This window comes from Oryzias melastigma, linkage group LG4 (genome assembly GCF_002922805.2).
Source record: "Oryzias melastigma strain HK-1 linkage group LG4, ASM292280v2, whole genome shotgun sequence".
Taxonomy (NCBI): Eukaryota; Metazoa; Chordata; class Actinopteri; order Beloniformes; family Adrianichthyidae; genus Oryzias; species Oryzias melastigma.
In genome coordinates this window covers 11,116,460-11,137,254 of record NC_050515.1, presented here as the reverse complement: position 1 = coordinate 11,137,254, position 20,795 = coordinate 11,116,460, and the positions used below count along the sequence as shown (strand labels likewise).

The following is a 20,795-nucleotide window of genomic DNA, read 5'->3' as shown; positions in this document are numbered from 1 at the left end:
GTTCAGTGCTTGTGTGTAGAGTTTGTTGCTACCTCTCTATTTCATCCTGTTTGTTTCATTTTCAGAATTTTTTTTTTTTGCTTTTTCTGTATTTATCAACAGTCTAATGGCAAATTTTATTTCCTTAACACACCGTATCAGCTTCTAAACATTAGTTCTGTTTTCTTCTAAATACCTGCAGTTATTTAAGTCATATTTCACATGAACTCATTCGCTTTACCCTGTTTATTTGACATGTAGAGCAGTTAGTTTCAGTACATAACCTGACCTAAAAACAACCCTTTTCATTCGGAACTAAACCTAATTTGGCGCCCTTTTCAACGCCGACACACAGAGCTGATATGGAATATAATCTGTGCATGATATTAAAGGAAGCAAAGGGAAAGGCTGTATTATTGTTTAGTCTTGCAACACGAGATAATAAAACCAGGAAAAGTATTTTGAGGTATTTTAGGTTTATTTTACTTTATGGATGTTGTTTTTATTTATTTGTAAAAGTTTCTAAAGATTAAGGGACTGTTGTTTTTTTTTAACCTTTTAACACCGGAGCTTTAGTTTGTATGTTTTTTGTAACTTTTTACCCATTAACATGATAAATCCAGTAGATTTTGAAGGAGAAAAGCGGCTCGACGAGCCGCTTTTCTCCTTCAAAATCTACTGGAATTATCTTGTTAATGTTTAATAAGTTAAAGTATGTTAAAAGATTTTGTGTTTAAGCGTCACTGGGTTAAACAAACTTTTATAGGTTCATCATAGGGACCTAAAAACAACAAGTTTGTTTCAAACAAAAAAATAAAATGTCTGTTTTTTGCGTGTGTGGTGCTTTTGTCCACTAAGGGATATTACTCTATGAGTCCATATGATGATGGCTATGTAAGTTTTCATCTCTTCTTCCTGTCATCGTTCACCTCACCCAGTCTCGTCTTGCTTTTGTCCTCTTCCCCTCACATTTCCCATCTGCCTGCCCCCACCCCAGGAACATGTATAGCTGTTTGTTGATTATTTGTATCCACTTGTCTGCTTCACACTAGAAGGTTTTAGTCATAGGCTGAAGAGCCAGTTTGTCTTCATTCAACTATGAAGATTGCCGTGTAGCATCCATAGCATAGTCGCCAACACCTTTAGCATTTCTTTCCTTGGTATTTTTAACTTTCTTCTATTCTAAAGGGTATGACACAAAACAAATAAAAAATCTTTCCTTAGTTTCCACCTTATGGCTTAACGCATAAAAGGACAGTAAAGAAACATTTCTGACAAAAATGTTCCGTCATTAACATTGTAAACTTTGTTCTGCCTCTCTTGGAGGGCATTTCAGTTTGGCCTCTAGGTGGCGATTGCGCTATAGCATTACACTTTTTTCAAGAAGAATAAGCAAAGAATGAGCAAAAAACTGTGTTTTAGACCACAAATTGTTACTTTAAAAATATTTCCTTAAAAGAGTTTAGAAAATTCATGCCTGCGAGTGAATAAAGATGTTCATTTAGTCAGAAATGTATGTTTACGTCAACCAAGTGTTAGCATTAGCCATCTTATGGGAAATTCCATTAAACGTTAGCATCAAGCTAGCAGACTTCAGCTTTATGTTCTAAATTATCTATATTTTTATTAATCGATTATTCATCTATTAAGCTTGAATTGATTCAAATCGATTTCAGCAACCCAGGCCTACTAATAATAATAATAATAAGTGATTAACCTACTAGGTTGTTTGAGGCATTTTTTTCAACTGAGAAAAAAATAAATAAATGTTGCTATTATGTTTCTGGTACTTGAGATCAGACGGGCTGAATACAGCCCTTGAACCAAAATGAGTTTCATACCCCTGTTTTAAAGTTTATCGAAGAAAACATAGCAATAAAAGAGAAATAATTGTAATTTCACTCATTCTCCACAACCGCTTAAAATACACACTTCTGTCCTTGTAGTTTATTCTAGTGTGGGGTATTTTAAAACTGCTCGGATACTAACTCATTCTCTGCATGAAAAAGCAATCATCCACGTTAGCCTTCAGCATGATACCCAAGCATGATATATGCATGTTTGAAAAAGAATATGTTGGAGGATGTTAACTTGAATGTAAACTAACATTTGAAGGGATACCTCCTAAAAAGAAGCATCTGCATGGATCATGTTTTGTGTAACGGCACATATCGTGTCACAACTATTCAAAATGTTAAATTCCCTCATATGTTTAATTTATTGTTTTTTAGGCCTCTTCTATGCTACGAGCATCCATTGCACCTCCGTAAGTTTTATATTTCAAGTTCTGATTAATTTTGCTTTTGTGCGCCGTTAAATCACGGTTGATCTTCTAAATATCCAGGAGACCAAAGGAAGTGCCAATGTTGCCCTCTTTAGACTATGAGAAGCTAAAGAAAGACCTGATTGACGGTTCAGACAGACTGAAGTCTCTTTTGCTTCAAGCACTGCGATGGGTAATAAAGTCTCTTTTTATAATACTACAACAGAAAATCACTGTATTTACCAAGTTATATAACCAATTACTTAAATATGTGGGTGTATGCTAAAGTATACTAGCATTTATTAAAGTTTTGTCTGATATTTGTGGTAAAATGATATTTCCAGGTTATATTAAGCCAAACTTTTTAACCCATAATTGTTGCGTTTGTCTGTTTCATCAGCGACTGACTCGCTCTCTGCCTGGTGAACAACGAGAAACTGTGCTGCAGGCCTACATCAGCAACGACCTGCTGGGACGCTACAGTACACAGCAGGTGAGGCAACATCATTTGAATAAAGAAACACTCAGAAATGCACTTGCAGGATGAATTTTCTTTATATATATGTCCTCCATCATGAGGAAAATGCCACAAAACACCATTTTCATCAGATTAAGGGATCTTTATTTATAAGCACTTATTCACAAGAAGGCATTATATAAAAAAGTCAGATAATGTCGAGTCATGTTTTTACATACATTTCTGTTAAAGTGTGTGTATGGAGTCACCCTTTTCTTTTTGAGTTTATTGTGTGTTTGTTGTAATATAAGTTCTAAGACATAAAGGAATAAACTGACCCTCATATAAATACTTTTTATCATAAAAGGGGGCATCTCTAACTTATTGACATATCTAAGAAAGAATTGCTAGACAGGCTAATTGTTTTCAAAAAAATAGTAAAAACAGCTTTGGATTTTGTCTTAAAGTAAGAAGTTTTATTTTAAAACTATAGATCCTTGACTTGCCTTTATACACACTATTGTCAGCGTGACAGTCAGGTTTTTCTTTCAACATGTGCCTGTAAACTTTTACAGCTTTTCTTTGTTCTTCTTCAATGTCACAAGAACTGCTTTCTTAAATTAGTAAACATTCTTGCTCTATTTCTAAAGAAAGATGTCCCAAAAAGACACGTCACATGAAGTTTCCTTGTTCTTCCGCTTGCAAATTCTTACCATGATTGCACAAACATTTTTGAACCTTGCTCTGGCATTCTTTACTGTAATCGGAAGTCTTTTTCTCCATTTCGGAACATGTTTAAAACATTTTCAATAAATGTTTTTCTTCCTTTAGCTAATTTCACAACTACACATCTTTATTCCTTATAAAAATATGTATTGCACACTTAAACTATATTTCACATCTGTCTTTTATTTTCTTACTTGTATTTTCTTTTTATAGACACAGGAGATTACATAGACCTGACTAAACCACTGCAAAAACATGATAAAAAGTAGCTTTGGGCTGCTGTTGGGGTGTGTTTTACCTGAATTTTAAAGGTGCTTTACAAAAAAAAGAAAGTGTTGCAGAAATAAATACAAATATTAAATTTATGAATTGAAATATGATTTTTAAGTGACATGTTTTTCAAAGATGCACATTAGCTTTAGATTTTAGATTAGATTTTTTGGACATCCATTGGTCTTCAACCCCTTCACCTACTGAGTTGCTCAGTTTCTTTAGGCAAATTTACCAAATATTTTAGAAACATGCTAGTTGTTTTGGCCAATTTGACAGACTTTGGCTATTTTAGCATTTACTGGGGTTTCTTAGGCTATTTTGTAGTTTAGCTAATATATTAGCAACATGCTAGCTTTTTGGCCAATTTGACATCTACTAACATGTTTTTGGCTATTTTGAAGTTTAGCTAACATTTTAGCTACATGCTAGCTTTTATTGGGACGATTTTACAACTACTGGAATTGTTTGGCCGGAGTTTAGCTTTTTTTTTTTTTTTTTTACATGCTTTGGCCATTTTGGCATTTAATGGGGTTTCTTAGGCTATTTTGTAGTTTAGCTAATGTTTTAGCAATATGCTAACTTTTTTTTGGCCAATTAGACATCTACTAACATGTTTTTGGCTATTTTGAAGTTCAGCTAACATTTTAGATACATGCTAGCTTTTTTGGGATGATTTTACAACTACTGGAATTTTTTCTACCTATTTTGGAGTTTAGGTTTTTTTTTTTTTTGCTACATGCTTTGGCTATTTTGGCATTTACTGGGGTTTCTTAGGCTATTTTGTAGTTTAGCTAATATTTTAGCAATATGCTAACTCTTTTTCAGCTAACAGCTCTAGCATCTTCATCAGCCAGATTCAGCTTATAAAATTGATACTAGCATTATCACACTATTTTATTTTCATTTCACTGAATGCTTTATTATATTGTGTGAAAGTGTCTGTGGTGGTGGGTGGGGGGGCATTTTATGTGTTTTTTGTCTTGTCTTTCTCTTTGGTTTTTAAATTTGGAAATGTCTTTAAGCACTTTGAAAAGTCCTCTATAGTATAAATAGTTTGATTTGATTTAATTAAGGATATGTACTTATTTTTTTACTGTTCAAGAAAAGCATTTTTTAAATAAAAAACACAATATTCTAAACAAGCAATTTAAAAGTTACTTATAATAATAATAAAAAACAGTACATGAAATAAATAAAAGCACTTCAAATAAAGGATTCATCTGCAATGTGGGTAACTTCACTATTGGCACATACAGTATTACTCAACCGTGACAGCTTTTTTAAGAATGCAAACTACCCGCCCTTGTTAGTCTTGTTGTTTAATGTATTGTCTTTTATTCATCTTGTTTTCTATTTTAAAGTTATGTCAATGTAAGGAAGAAAAATCTTTTCCAACTTTTTGCTATCCCTTTGTTTTCCAGAAAACTGCTCTTCTTTTAATGAGATCACCAAATGAGATTGTCCGTCAGTACATGGCTCGACTCATCAACTCATTTGCTTCCCTTGCAGAGGGTAAGTTCTTAGTCACCACTACATCGGGTAAAACATCTTAACTTCTTTTTGCAATAAATCATTTTCAATAATTTCCTGAATGTATTATTGTGAAAAGTTCAAACCTCAATAGCTTTTTACTGAAGTTGGAAGCCACTAATGATGCTTAAAAGCTGCATGGATGTAACCGCTTTGGGCGGTTTGGAAAGAGAAAAAGAATTCTGATGGGCAAAAGTTTTAAGTGGTGGTATCTCAAATACGTCATGTCATTTAGCTTTGGGTGTGACTGCTGCTTAAGTCACTGATTCTATCTATGCAGTTAGAGTAAAACTCCTCAGAATAATGTGATTTGCAAGTGTTCAAAACTATGCCTAAACTTCACATATATATATATTTTTAACATGCTTCTTTTTGTTTAGGGCGCGTTTACCTCTCCCAAATTCCCATTTTACTGAAACTGCTGATGGATTCTCTAAGGAAGGAGGAAAAAGATTCTCTAACGAGGGAAAACGTGCTGGTGTCTCTTCAGAAACTTAGCCTCCGGTAAAGTTTAGATTTATTTAGGTACATTTATTTCTACAGAACAACCATTTCTGTAATAAAAGCATACAATAAAAATCCTGAAAATGTTTTCCAATGTTTGATACTTTTCTTTTGTATTTTTAAAATGAAGAGATTTTAGAATTATTATTTTTCCTTTTGGATTGAGATAAATAGAGTTTTATAGTGTTTTTTTCCCCTTTTTTCTCTCATTAGAAGAAGCCAGCAGACGGTCATGATAGCAGACGATCTGATTGGCTGGCTTATAGATGAGCTGCAGGACTCCGACTGCCTCAGTGACTACACCCTGGACTACTCTGCCGCCCTGCTTATGAACTTGTGTCTGCGGACAAAAGGTAACCACGTCAAAATATTGAACACAAAACCCAAATATTTTCAAATATTGTGCCATAACTGTTATCCATATATAGGAATTCAATTCTTTAACTATCAACAAACCATAACATTTGTCTTATTAGAGAAACATATGAACTTATAACCTAAAGTAATGAAAACATTTTAAAAGTTTGTTTCAAATGCACTAAAATGTTAAACTGGTTTATTTATTTTTCAAGTAGTATAAATATGCCAACTGTGTCAAACTAGAGATTCAAGCTTCATTATTAAAATATTATTGTGGTTTTCATTCAATTCAAGGCATTAGCTTTTCTAAATGCCTCTCAGCACGATACATTTTAGTGCTGTTTAGAAGATCTAAAGAAGAGAGGAGTGGTTTAAACACTTAAGAAACACTCAAGCAGAAAGTGTTTCAGGAGGATTATAGGCCTGATTCACCATATTAGAAAATGAATGTCATTGCTCAACACCAGAACGTTTATTTAATTGTTGATTTAAAGAGACAAGTTGAATGTGTGTTTATGGTGTTATTTTTTACAGGAAAAAAGAAGTGCGCCGAAAACGCTAAACTTGTGCTAAAAGTTCTGACTGACCTCCTGGGACATGAGAACCACGAGGTGATCTGCTCACATGCTCAAACATAGACACAGATGTGGGGTAGATTACAACAAGAACATGTATGATCCTTTTTTTGACATATTACACGTGTCACCTATTAGCCCTCACAAACCCAGACTTGGTATTGCTGGTTTCGAGAGGAGCTTTTGTTTGTGGTTTCCATGTTATCCATATTACATTTAAGCTGTGTGTATTATATTTCCTTCATATTCGTGCGTGTTAAGCTTTTTTTTTGTTCTAAAACCCCCACAATGGAGATTGATTTTGTTGATACGGCTTTTGTTGTCCTCAGATTCGGCCATATGTAAACGGAGCCTTGTACAGCATCTTATCTATTCCCTCCGTGCGACAGGAAGCCAAAGAGATGGTGAGATAGCAAAAACAGCTTCAAATGTTGTCCCTCCCACTGTTATACGTCTATGTTTATCCCTTAACAAAAATATTTACATCCAACCAAATTTTTAGTCTTTTTTTTATGTTACCTTTTAATTGCAGAGCGTTGAAGAGATTCTTCGCTGCTACAACAAAGAGAAGAACCAGGACCTCAACAGACAAATAGAGTTCATCATTAAACAGCTGAACTCAGGTTGGTGGGCGGTTCCCCGGTTCACTAAAGTGAATCATATGTAAGCATTTTAAAGCTTTATCCTTTTTTTTATCTAGATGAGGAAGAGGGGCCAGAGTCAGATGATGAAGATGAAGAGGATGACAATGACGTAAGGCATCTTATACCCCTAAAACCTTCAGATAATATCATATAAACCAAGTGTCTTCAACCTTCAACACTCAAAGAGCCATTTAGGTCAATTTCTCACAAAGTCTTATTCACTGTTCAAGAAAATAAGACACTGATTTTTTTTAATTTTAATGTTAGTATTATGAGAGCTATAAACAAACTATTTTTTTAATTTAGCTTTTTTTTTTCAAAACTTGTTAGAGATTTCACATGACTTCCTTTCAAAATAAAAGACATCCTGCGCCACATAGGATCATCTCGATGCAGCAAATCATTTGATTTTCAATTTTCAAACAAAAACTTGCAAATCTAAAGAACTAAATCAGATCAAATTCAGTGACATTTTTTACAAACACTTAAAATCCTTGAATTTGTTTGAAAATAAAAAATCCGACACTCAAAAATCTGTCAAAAAGCTTTGGAGACATAATATTCTTCAACTGTTTGTAAATGAGTTGAATCAAGTTTTATTGATTTTTTTTACTTTACTACTTACTTAGTTTTGACAGTTATATTAAAAAAAAAAAAGTATTTTACTTTAACCAGAGAGCCACAACGGAGGGCTCAAAGAGCCACACGTGGCACCGGAGTCTCAGGTTTTGATTTACAATCCTTTACAACTGCAGTCAAATGAGCCGCTGTTCACATTTCCGTCGTCACATCAAGAAGCTCCGTGGAGTCTGGTGGAGATTTTCCAGCGTTCTCAGTCCTGCTACCTTAAGTATTGTATGAAACTCACACAAAAAAATCCAGTGATGCTGATTTGACCACAGAAAATGCGAACGGCGGCTCATTTGACTGCAGTCAATGTGAAGATACCATCTTCTCTTCTCCAGAACCGTCATATCATGCAACTCAAATGCATGTTTTTTTTTCTTTTTGGGGTGGATGGGTGTCACAATTTCCTATTAGTGGTATCAGTTTGGAATGCTGGTTTGATGCCAAGTGTCTGGGTGTGGGTTGTTTACTGGCAGTTTTATATCTGAATTCTAAGAATTCATACCACTGTATGCAAATTCTATTACTGCTGTCACTCTGAATGATACAGATCAACAGAATTTCAGGTTCATTCTGTCCTCAATTCTGTGTGTTTTTTAGCATGCTTAAACTTCTTAATGCTTTCACACACACTATTTTACCTAAATTATTCACTCAGCTGTCTTAGACTCACGTATGAACTAAAGTGCCAACACAACCACCGTTTGCAGCTATTACAGCTTCAACTCTTCCTCAAAGGCTGTCCACAAGGTTGAGGAGTGTGTTTATAGAATATTTTCCAAAAGTGCATTGGTCAGGTGACACACTGATGTTGGTGGAGAAGGTCTCCTCTCTAGTTGGTGTTCTATGGGGTTCAGGTCAGGGCTCCGCTGACCCCTCTCTGTCAGTTTATGTGGCCTAACATTTACTGGCTGTTGTTCCCAAACTCTTCCATTTTGTTATGATAGAACTGACAGTTGACTGTGGAATATTTAGGAAATTTCACGACTGATTTGGTGCACAGGTGGCATGCTATGACAGTTCCACGCTGGAATTCTCTGAGCTCCTGAGAGCGGAACATTATTTCACTAAAGTTAGCAAAAACAGTCTGCATGTCTGAGGGCTTGATTTTATACACCTGTAGCCAAATGATTAGAACACCTGATTCTGATCATTTGGATGGATGAGCCAATATTTTGGTAATATAGTGTATTTACCCTAAAATAATGTAACCTATGTAGGCCATTTCAATGTCAAACTGTACCTGAAGAGAAAAAAACCAAACAAAAATAAGGATAGAATCATTAAAAAATGTCCATGTATTAAGAGATATCATGTTGTTTAAAAGCCCATTCCAGATATATAAATACAACAAACTTAATGTTTGTAGCACTAATTTTCACATCCCATGTGTTTAATCTTAAAAATCTCCAAAGATAGATCACTTGTAGCCATTGATTTGAAGCCATGTGTTTATCCTAACCTGTGTAACTCTTGATGTGTTTCATCACAGGAAGATTTACTGGAGACAGATCTTAACAGGGAGGAAGTTCTTCAACCAGAGCATGGGGAACTGTCTGGAGAAAGTCTGTTGACCACTGAGTACCTGGGGGTAAGACAAAAAAATTACATTTTTGGTTCCTGTTGACAGGGAATGGCACATATATTTCTTTTGGTCTAATTTAGGACCAAAAATCGTCTTTTAAAAGCTATTTCATTGTGCACATAAAGTACATTGATCCCCCCTCTCTAAGTCATATTACTATCATGGTTTCCAAAAACCTGTTTGTTTACTTATTCTAATATGTGCCCTACTTACTGCTGACTAGCTGGAAATAAAGTTCCTGGTTGTTCCACCTATACTTGCTCTTCTTGTGTGCGTGGCAGATTATGACTAACATGGCAAAAGCGAAAAGGAGATCTACCCCCTTACCACAGCCTCATGTTGATGGGCCTCTTCAGCGTCCTGTGACCCCAAGTTCTCACCGTAATCTAACCACAAGGTGAGTTAAACACACAAAGGTGTATCACAAAAGCATGAGTGCAGACATACAATGAAAGGAAAAAATAATTTTTTTAAAGGTGAGGATATGACAGAACTGTGAAGAACTGCAAAGAAGATACGTTTACTTTGTTAAGCAGGAAGTAACGGGTTCAGTTCAGTCTGTAAATAACACTACTGTTTGTTTTTTCGTAAATGCTTAGTGACTTTAGAGCCGCCAGTCAAGGACCTGACTTTATCCCGGAATTCCCCCAGAAGAGCGAGGAGAGGAGCCTTCCTCCTTCCCAGTACAACTCCCGGCCTCCAACTCGCTCTGGCAGTCGCCCAAGCACTGACAACTCCTTACGTCACAGCATAGGTGGGAAGCTTTAGATATTGGATTCAGGTCATCTAATGTGTATTCTTGGAAAGAGCCATTTTGCAGTGTTTGAAACTAGTCTCTGGTGATCAACACATCATGTTGGCAGTCTAGCAGGGTCACAATCAACTTTCAGTCACAGTCACCTGATACCACCATGATGGTTTGCTGTTGTCATAGCAAAGCTTGTCGTGACGTCAAGGAACTAATGGGAATGGAGAAAAGGGAGGCGAGGTCAAAAACACCATTCAGTACTGCTTTCACGGCTACTTCTCTTTATTTGTTCTATAGTGTTTTGGGTTTTTTTTAAAGTTGTTCAGCGTCAGCATGAAACCTAGTCCACTTTTGGACTTGGAAAATACAGTATAGCAACTGTACATGCTAGCAACAGATGTAGCTAAAACTAACAAAACTTAAAACACATAAATTATTAAAAGTCAGCAAATTGTACAACAAAAAAAAATGACTTCTGACCTGCAGTTGCAGTAGTTCAAAAGTATGTGAACCCTTTGAGAACACCTCAATTTATGTACGAAATGGACACATGATGTGTTGTTTTTTTTTTATCTCAATTTAAACTAGATATATAACATTACCTGTGATAATGCTAGTGTAAATGCTGTAAGCTAAATGTGGCCATTGAAGATGCTAGTGCTGATAGCTGAAGATGCTGAAATGTATAGCTAAAAAACACTGAAGCTGAAGACGCTAAAGTTAATAGCTGAAATCACTGAAGCTAATAGCTATAAAATGCTGAAGCTGATAGCTTTCTGAAATATTAGCTAAACCCCAAAATTGCCGAAAAAACGGGAAAAAAAACCAAATTGTCCAAAATAGATAGCATGTGCTAAAATTATGCTAAACTCCAAATTAGCCTAAAAAATAAAAAATCCTGAATTAATTAAAAATAGCTAGCTAAGCTCCAAAATAGTGTGAAAAAACTCTGCTTAATTTAGCTAAAACAGCTAGCATGTAGCTAAAATATTTGCTAAACTCCAAATTAGCCTAAAAAAATGAAAAATCCTGAATTCATCAAAATGCTAGCTAAGCTTCAAAATAGTCTAAAAAAAAAAAATCTCTGCTTAAATAAGCTACAACAGCTAGCATGTAGTTGAAATATTAGCTTAACTTCAGAATTGTATAAAAAAATGGGAAAACGCCTAAATTAGCCAATATTAGCTAAACTTAAAATTATCGCTTTTGTCCTTCAGAATCTGCTGGAGTTACATTGATCATGTTAATGGTTGAAAGGTTATATTATGTAAAATATTCTGTGTTAAAGCGTCATGTGACGCCTCAGGTGTTAAAGGGTTGAAGGACATATATTGTAAATGAAATTATAATATTTGTATTTATTCTCTCTCACACTTTTACACAGATTCTGAGTTCTTTCAAGACCCAGATCTAGATGGGAGGCACAAACACAGAGCCGTGAAAGAATATTCCCATGCAGAACACAATGGACACGGCAGGTAAAGTGACATAAACAGACACAAACATATACGTCTTTAATTTCACGACTTGTCAAAGCAGGGTAAAAATTCTAAAAAGAGAACAACTGTAAAGTTTAAACTCATCTAATAAAAGGATGTTGCCATGTCAGCAATTCCCATTAGTTAATTTATTTGATATAAATGCATTTCTAATTCTATTTAATTAAAAAAAAATAGCTTGTACTTAGAATGCATTAAGGAAATGAGAGCATGCTTAAAATTTGATGAGGGAGCACTTAGGAGCTGCAAATGTACAAGTCAGCATTCACCAGCAGGAAAGTCCACTATTGAGCGTCCACCAAATGCTGATACCAGAACAACTTTTAATGAAACGATCTTCTCATGACAGCTTTTCCTTAACTCACACAGGTGAGTGAGTCAACACTAGAAAAATCCTTGGGAGCAAAACATGGCATCAGAAGACAGAGACAGTCTTAGAAGATGTTGAGCATCGTCTTCTGGTCAGCTGAGAGCTCTCAAAGAACTTCATATTTGTTCACTTTGAATGTTTTCTACACTAGAACTTACTTGCTAAATATTTTTTTCGTTTACCAACAAGATCATTTTAGTTTTTATACCAAAAATCCACATTGGGGGGGTTTGGGTGTTAATATATGTATTAATAAATACGTGATTCAGCAGTGATGCGTTTGCATTTACTTTTCATGGTACACTTTATGAAAGCGTCACCGGTAAGAAGATTTAATCCCCATAGTAGAAGCTACGTAGATAGTCTGGAAGTGGTTTGTCTAATCTGATTAGGCAAACTCTCTTTACAAATAAACGGACGTGGGAAAATAGCAGCAGCTAGATCAATTTGTTTGCTAGAAGAGAACATTACAAAACGACAGGAGGAATGCAAGTTAAATACTTTAAATGAAATAAGTTATACTGCCGTTTCATGATTTGTAAATAATATTGAAACAAATAAAAGAAGAATAATTAAAATACAGATGAATAATTGCATAATGCTACTGTGATTAGAAAATATTATTTTTTATGAGCTAAGATCTGTTCTTGGATTCGACTTTTTCCCGCACATTTTTCTTGGATGTCTGTGAATCGAGAATGTTGTCGGACTCCTCTGGGTGACTCAGCAGCGCAGAGTTTTTCTGTGAGACTGTGACATGTGTTTGAACAAGGAGTGATCACAAAGAGACTCATTCAATCTGTCCTCCCATGCTTTTTTTCCCCCTCCTTTAAATCCTGGAGGAACTTGACTCCCAAATCCTGCCTGTAATGAGTCCCAGGAACCTGTCCGAGCGATGCGTCTGGCTCTTCGTCTGGAGTGTAAAACACGTCCAACCCGGACTTTGCTGAACAGTTACTTTTCATATTGGTCTGGATAACAGAGGCGAGAGATGATATATGGAAAAAGCATGTTGTGTGAACATTATTCGTTTTTTGTTTAACAAAAAAAACTTATTTTTAAACTCATCTGGATTAAAAAAAGAAACAGAAGCAACAATCAGGTTGATCTAAAAAAAAAGAACAAACTAGGACAGAAAAAAATGTACTTCACTTTGAAGCACAGTTTGACACAAAATGTTACAAATCTTTTTGCTAATTCTTGGTGAGGTGTGCTGTTTTGTATGCTCGGTTTTTGGTAGGATCACAGAATAAAATACTTTTTTGGTATGAATGTTGCATAATCAACCAATAAAATTAAATTTTTTAGCATTAAAATAATTTGTTTTCATTAAATTAAAAAAAAAAGTACAGTAAAGTGTTGTAAATAGGATTTCAAGGCCTTCATTTGTACTAAAGTTTTATAATATTTATCTTGGATGCATTCAAATAAAGTCTGACCCTTGGCTGTAGCTATAAATTCAAATCCATTTACATAGACAAATTAAATGCATGCATTGCTGAGTTTGAAAAGTGTCATACTACTATGTCTATATAGATTCTGTGACCATCAGGGGGTTATCTCCAGGAAATAAGGCCATCGACTGAAACGGATACTGTCTAATGGTGGGGGAGGAGCCGTGAGTGCAGCTGGCTTTCTGCACATCATTTTTGCTGATAAATCTATGAAAAATTAAATCATTTAACGCTATTCTTAGCCGCAGTGTTGCAGAACAGAAGAGCTTGCTCAAGTCGGGTAATTCTTTAGCTGACTAAATCTGTTGCTATCTGAAATATGAATAACTTCAGAGACTGTTTGGTGTAGAATTTCTCTTGAAAAATTCCCACTATGACCTCTCGGCTTAACCGGCAATGCTATTTAATGTCTAAAGTAAAATTAAAAAATAAGTGATGTATTGACTTTATTTTTCAAGTCTAGTGTTTTTTTTTAACATAGATCACATACATTTCTTTGAGTTTAAACCAGTGTTTACCAATTCAATGAAAAGTTCTAGATCGAAAATGTAGAAAGCATCTGAAATTAAGATGTTTTACTTTCTGAACCACAGAAACTATGAGTCATTGTTAACAGACCTTTTTCAAAAAGAAACCAAATTATAGAAAGAATTACCAATCAAAGAATATAATCTTTCAAATGTCTCGAGGCATGTGCAATTAATCTGCATTCCTTTCTTTTTCTTGTTCCATTTGTCATCAGTGGTGGTTTCATGACTGCGTTTGCAAGCAAGCCCAAAATTCCACGTACACCTGACACCCTTCTCAGCCCCGGCAGCGCTCAACAAGATCGCCGTCTGGCCTTGCAACCCAAGTTTTCACAATCAGAACCACAGCAGAGCAGCAGACCCAGCTCTGCCAGCTTTGCAGGTAAAGGTGGAGGGGGGGTATTTAGGGTAAGAAACCAAAACTGACCAATCATGTCTCTCACTGGACTAATCCACCTTTTTGCCATAAAGCCAGATTTTGCATTTGTAGGAAATATCTAGTTTTAATAATACTTTTGGTTTTTAGATAATTGAGTTATTTTCTTTCGAAACACATATGTACCAATTGGTATGAAGCCTAATATTGATGTGTGATCCCTCCCATGACAAGGATGGACAAAGGAGGACAGGATCTTATGTCTGCCACTGACATCAGTGAAGATAAAAAATCATTGGAAAAAAAAAATCAGCGCACTGTCTTGTGGGGCCCAGATGACCCCACTTTTAATGTAAACATGCCTTGGATAGCACAAAGGTTTTTCGCGCTTTATGTCCACCAAGTCTTAAGAGAGCTGTTAAAATAACGCCTGGAGCAAGATTTGTGAAATATCCACCATTTTGACTCTTCCAACAGTGAGTACATACGCTAGAATCAGGTAGCAACAGTCCAGTATGAACACCGTATGCTAAAAGCGTGTTTAAGAAACCGTTTAGTGTGTTCTTGATCGCCCATCACATGCCCGATGTGTGCGCAGCTTAAAATGGATCTTACAACTATATTACATTGTCAGGAAGTGGTGGTGAGACTGACAGGGACAACAGAACATGACAAAAGCACCACAAAAACCCAAGCATAGAATCCTGACAGTACCCCTCCCTAAACGAACAGATCCCAGATGCCCAAAACACTAATAATAACAATAATATTATAACCATAGCTATGAGATTTGAACTTTTTATGAAATGCGAAAAAAATAACAATTAAAAGTTGTCAGACTTGTATTTATCAACGCACTTGAACATGATGTACTGTTCTTATTTGGCAGGTACAGAGTACAGTGTACTACTGAGTGCTAATCTCCCTCCAGTCTGCCCAAAAGCATTCAGTTTGCCATCTCATCCACATTTTCAGATTTGCCAAACATATTATTACATTTGCTTCTTCTTTGTGTAAAGACGATCCGATACCTCTACAATGCAGCCTACGTGACAAATATGTCATTAGCTGTAAGTTGACACATCCTCTCCAGTTTCTGTGCGTTTTCTGGGATCTTTTTCCAAACAATAACAAACAAAAACCTGGACTGCTATAAAAGTTTAGGATAACCGTGTCAGCACACCTGCAGGGGTTTCCCAGGTGGCGGGTCATTAACTGTAAATGTAGGTGAAACGTATCAATTATCAGCTACACATAAACAGTTTATTTAAATCGTTTTAAAAAAATTAAAAAAAGACATTTTTGATTTTAAAAATTCCTATATAAATAAATAAAATACATATTGTGATGAAAAAAGAAAATCTGGAAGATTAGTTTTTCTAAATTGTGGATTTTGCTAAACAAACTAATGTAAAAATTTGATTTGTTTTCTAAGCTTCCATATTATACACAAAGACATTGAGTCACTGCAGAAAATATCTGGTGCTTTTAGCACGACGATAGCATCAGTTTATGCATCTTAACTGCATTTTGTTAGTGATAACCTCAGGCTCTTCCGTCCGGTGCTTTTACCAAACGTTTACAGTGGTAGCTAATGATCACTCAAGGGCACCTCAAAACCACCACTTCCTGGTGTGAGTCTGCTGTGCTTCTACAATCATAGGACCATACCACTTTCAAAAATCACAGGTTAAAGGATTGAGCAATCATGTGCTTACCAGAAGATTGGTTAATCTGTGATGGTCGGGGGGGTATTGTATTCCTTTCTTTTATAAGATTTCTGCCTCATTTTATGAGCTATTTTTTTGAACACCAAATTTTATTTTGTAATAAAAATTACTTAAGGTCAGGGTGTGTCCCATTTTCCTTGTTTCAACAGAACAGAGATGGTTAAAACAAAAAAAAATGGTCCAAATTAAATTTAGATTTGACTGATTACTGTTTGTTCAAATCCAAAATAAAGTAAAATTGGCAGCATAGGACAGACAGAAGGAATAAAACTAACAATTGTGTGAGGTTTTTATGTTTTCTTCTAGTCTTGAGAACCTGTCAATGTTTTACTCCTGCATGCCTTTTTAAATATTTTTTCTAAGGAAACAAAGGTCAAATTCTGAGATCAGCTCATTAGCTTTCATGTCAAGCGGAACTTGTCAGTGCAGAACATATCTGAGGCTTTTAGCTTGATAATTGCATTAGGCCATGCTGTCATGCATCTTAACCGCATTTCGTGATATCTTCCTGCTCCCCCGCCTGCTGCACTTTCCAAAAGCTTGTTATAGCAGTTAGTGGTCATGCTAAACTTCACGACTACTGTCACTGTGAGGTCTGCCCAGTGTCTGATATTTACTGTGGAGGAAAACAGTATTAGATGAGAGAGGTCTGAATGTTCATCACATATACAATTCCACTGTGAGAGACAGAATGGGAAAAAAAATAATCCAGGATGTCACATTGCTTGAACTATTATTATTTTTTTTTGGGTAAAACGGTGAAAAAAAATCTGAGATTGACAGGCAGATTGGAGCTGCCCCCACGACCCGGATGAGCGAAAGCTGCCCTTGGACCGGTACCAGTTCACAGCCCAAAGGTTGGGGAACCCTGATTTAATGGGAACAGCCATCACATCAAATTAAAATGGGTTGGGGACACCCAAAACTTCAAAAAGTGACACTTAGGGAGGCCGAACCATACCTCCATATATGAGGGGTTGGAAAAGAAAATGTTTTGGCTTATAGTAGATTGGTTCATCCCAGTCTTGTTCATGTAAACTATCTTGCGCCTGGTGTCCTCAGACAGCTCTTTGGTCTTGCTCTTGGTAGAGAAGTTGCAGTCTGATTGTTTAAGGGTGTGGACAGGTGTTTTTTTATTTATACAAATGACCAGTTCAGACAGGAGCAATCATTGATATAGGCAATAAATAGACGGTAGAAGAGTTTCTTAAAGTCTCACTCCAATATTTTAATCTATTTAGTGTTTTTTTATTATATTTATGTTATTTTTAGCCAAAATTTTAAAAGCTGTGTCATTTCTGCAGAATGGTAGTAGTTCATCATAAATTCCCTGCTGAGTTGTGGGCTAGACTGTTGGAACAGAGTATGCCTGTCTTCATTTGTTTACCCCCTCTTGGTAGCTTACAGCCCCTCACAACTCCAAGCTAGTATTAGTGGTGCAACAAAAATGGCAGTTAATGCCAGAGCTATCCAGTCATACAATATGATCCAGATCAATTGAGGAAAACGAAGAAGTACTTGGATCTATGTGTCTAGAAGTGGATGAATCGGAATGGAGCAGAGCAAGGAGCTTGTAGCCCACAGATTGCAGATTTTACTCAACAACTACAAGCTTTTTCAAGCGTTTTTTCATCTGCTTCTGATTCACAACGATTTAAATGAGTAAATACTCAAAAATCCCGTTTTAATCTTAATTTTTTTTGATAATCATGAGAAAAATGCTACAAAAACATGTCAAAAACAACAAAAACCCGATTTTAATTGGAGTGGGTCTTCAAAGAAAGAGTAAACGGTCTCTGAGAGACACTCTTGTTTGTCTAGTCTAAATGATTATTTTCTCCACTATTATGCAAAATGAATTCCTGAATTCTGTTTTTATGCATTCTCTTACAGTTGAGGTGTATCTCTCCTCTTTTTAAGTGGAACAACTTGCAGGATCAGTGAATGACACTTTTTTGCCACACTGTTTAAAAAAACTCTCGTGGCTCACTCACTGGAATCAAAGCCCAGCTTTGTGTGTTACGACAAGCACTTTAGCTTTTTATTATTTAGGTTTACAATGTGACAACACAGCGAGAAAATATTGGCTTCAGGAACGCCTTTGATATATATACAGACAAGCTTTGACGAACAAACACGCTCCACGTTTTAAGGAGAGAGTGAGACGGCCACCCACACAGCCTGGGCAAACAAGGAGGGGACCTGTCATATCTCCATGATGCTGGGACGGAAAAGAGTGAACTGTAGTCAATACAGGTCAGGCAGGTTTTGGAAACGTGATGACAGGTTCCTCTTGTGTTGGCAAGCAACCAGAGAAGGCAAAAGGATGTGAGGCAGGATTTCTTATCTCTATTCTCCATGCTCTTAGTGACTGTTGCATTAAAAACAAATCATTAACAGGTTTTTAAATAAGTCCGTCCTGATTTATTTATGTTATAAATAGTAACAATCAGATTTAAGATGCTCTCACTGAATTCAATTTGTTTCCAACCCTGCTCTGTTCTTCACCTCTACTCTCTCCATCTTCAGACAGGAGATGAAGAGGGAGCTGTCACCATGGAGTTGCATTATCTCCCCAGGATCACCGGGCTTCCTGTAACATCATCCCCCCAGGTTATGATCAGGGTCAGGCCTGCAGATTGTTAATGATCAGCAGTGGGCAGCAAGGGGAGGATGAGGACTGGGTGGAACAATGTGTAGGATTGTAGGTCTGCATTTTTCCCTCTTTGGCCTCAGCACAGTCTACTTTGTAACATAATAGGAAGGCAGGCAATAATCACCACCCCCAGTCAGGCAGACCCGTGCACCTCCGAGCATTTACATTTTCAAAGCGTCTCTCATAAGGTGGCAGACAAAACACTAAAATATCACTAAATGTATGTCCAACAAAATAAAATTTGTGTTACAGCTGAATTGAAGGAATGATATGTAATTTATTGCCATAAAAAAGAAGTTTGACTTGAAGATTTTTGTCTTTTCTATAATTTTGCTAAAAATATATGAATGTGCAGATCTGCTATTCTGTGATTATTTGGTTTAATTTAAAAATATATGACGTTTTGTATTGTACAGACATGTTGGAGAATAGTTTAGATTAAATGACATTTTCACAAAATCAAGTCACATTTTTATCCCTAACCTCCAAGAAAAAGTGTTACATTTTCTTTTTTTTTTTTATCTTTTTTGTCTGGCTGAATCCAAATTCTTCCCCTACCCCTACATTTAGCCCTCCAAATGGAGAGTTTTGGGAAAATAGTGGCTATATCTATATTTCCTCCTAACTATTAAAAAACTATATAGTGCAAGACTAAATAGGACTAAATTTTTAAAAGCAGTTTGGACACCGTGCTCACTATTTTTTTTTCTAAATGGCGGAAATAACATCACCAATTTCACAAATTGAAAATCTAATCAATATGAACATTTCACAACATCTATTTATGACTTTACTGTGTTCTAATGAGGAAAATGTGGGTAGTTTGTTTGGCGAAAATTTTTTTTGCAAATTTTTTTTGACCGCAATGCATTGTGGTCTATATTTGCAAATGTGGTGAGCATTGGTGCACATTGGTTTTTCGCAAATATTTGGAATTGTAGTCTTTGTCTGAGTTCCTCCCCTTCTCACTATATAGTGTGTTCGCCATTTTGTAGTGCTGTTCAAAATTTACAATTCCAAAACTGAATCCACTAGAAATTTCCCAGAAGTCTCTGTGAAAATCTAACATGCATCGATGCTACATTAGTGAATAGAGACCCAAGCTCATTGTGGTCGACCAATTTAGCAAAAAATCCAGTTTAAATGGAATTTCTTTAACAAACTATTCACATTTTCATCATCAGAACTCAGTGGAGTCACAAATACATGTTGTGAAATATTCGTATTGATTCGAACTTCACTTCATGAAATTGGGGAAGTCATGTCTGGCATTTAGAACAACAAACAAAAGTAGTAAGCATGGTGTCCGAATTGCTTTTAAAATCCAGGGCACTATATAGTGAGTAGGGAAGGAAGGCTAAACTCCAAATCGATGATCAATAGTCGCCGGTCAAATTTACCCAGCCCCACTATGGGGGTGCAGGTAGAATATTAGCCCTTTAAATGAATAGAAAACCATGCTATCATCATATCAGTTCATTATGTTGATTGCTCTTCCTGACACTTCCCACTACATTTACTGAACAGGCACAAGCTGGGATTGTGCCTATTGAGGATGATTCTGTTTTTTTTCTTTTTCTTTTTGATGTCTCCGTCCAATTCTTACAATATTTTTTGTTTTGTTTTCTTTGATTTCTTTAGTTTATTATGGATTTTTTAGGTCCATCATTTCTGGGGCTCTTTTGTCCCCAATTTCCAGCACCTAAATTTGGTCTTGGTTTCACCACAAAAGGAAAAAAAAACTAAGAGATATTGTAAGTAAAAGAAAATAGCTTTTTGTATTGTGTAGTTGCACTGTTTCCTGATGTGGTGATTTGCATTTCTGTTGTAACGGATTTTAACTGTAACATTTTGATACATGATGCTTTTCGAGTGTCTTTTAAATAAACGTGATATTTGCTGTACACTTAAA

The 20,795-nt window shown here is 35.8% G+C and overlaps 1 protein-coding gene across 3 annotated transcripts in view; it reads left to right on the top strand.

Annotated features, from left to right (window-relative positions):
- The window catches only part of LOC112150373 (lisH domain-containing protein ARMC9), a 27,913-nt gene extending 7,118 nt beyond the window's left edge, over window positions 1-20,795 (top strand). Inside the window, exons 10-26 of one of the 3 annotated variants that reach the window (XM_024278623.2) lie at window positions 838-873; window positions 2,211-2,245; window positions 2,324-2,435; window positions 2,643-2,735; window positions 5,120-5,210; window positions 5,609-5,732; window positions 5,946-6,085; window positions 6,627-6,703; window positions 6,997-7,071; window positions 7,200-7,290; window positions 7,368-7,420; window positions 9,431-9,529; window positions 9,805-9,920; window positions 10,123-10,277; window positions 11,656-11,749; window positions 14,337-14,503; window positions 18,757-20,795. In XM_024278623.2, the coding sequence (XP_024134391.1) occupies window positions 838-873; window positions 2,211-2,245; window positions 2,324-2,435; window positions 2,643-2,735; window positions 5,120-5,210; window positions 5,609-5,732; window positions 5,946-6,085; window positions 6,627-6,703; window positions 6,997-7,071; window positions 7,200-7,290; window positions 7,368-7,420; window positions 9,431-9,529; window positions 9,805-9,920; window positions 10,123-10,277; window positions 11,656-11,749; window positions 14,337-14,503; window positions 18,757-18,767 (1,569 nt within the window). In that variant the 3' untranslated portion in view covers window positions 18,768-20,795. Of the gene's footprint in view, window positions 1-837; window positions 874-2,210; window positions 2,246-2,323; window positions 2,436-2,642; window positions 2,736-5,119; window positions 5,211-5,608; window positions 5,733-5,945; window positions 6,086-6,626; window positions 6,704-6,996; window positions 7,072-7,199; window positions 7,291-7,367; window positions 7,421-9,430; window positions 9,530-9,804; window positions 9,921-10,122; window positions 10,278-11,655; window positions 11,750-12,139; window positions 12,416-14,336; window positions 14,504-18,756 lie in introns of those variants that run through there. The other 2 variants (XM_024278624.2, XM_024278625.2) reach the window with 2 other exon arrangements.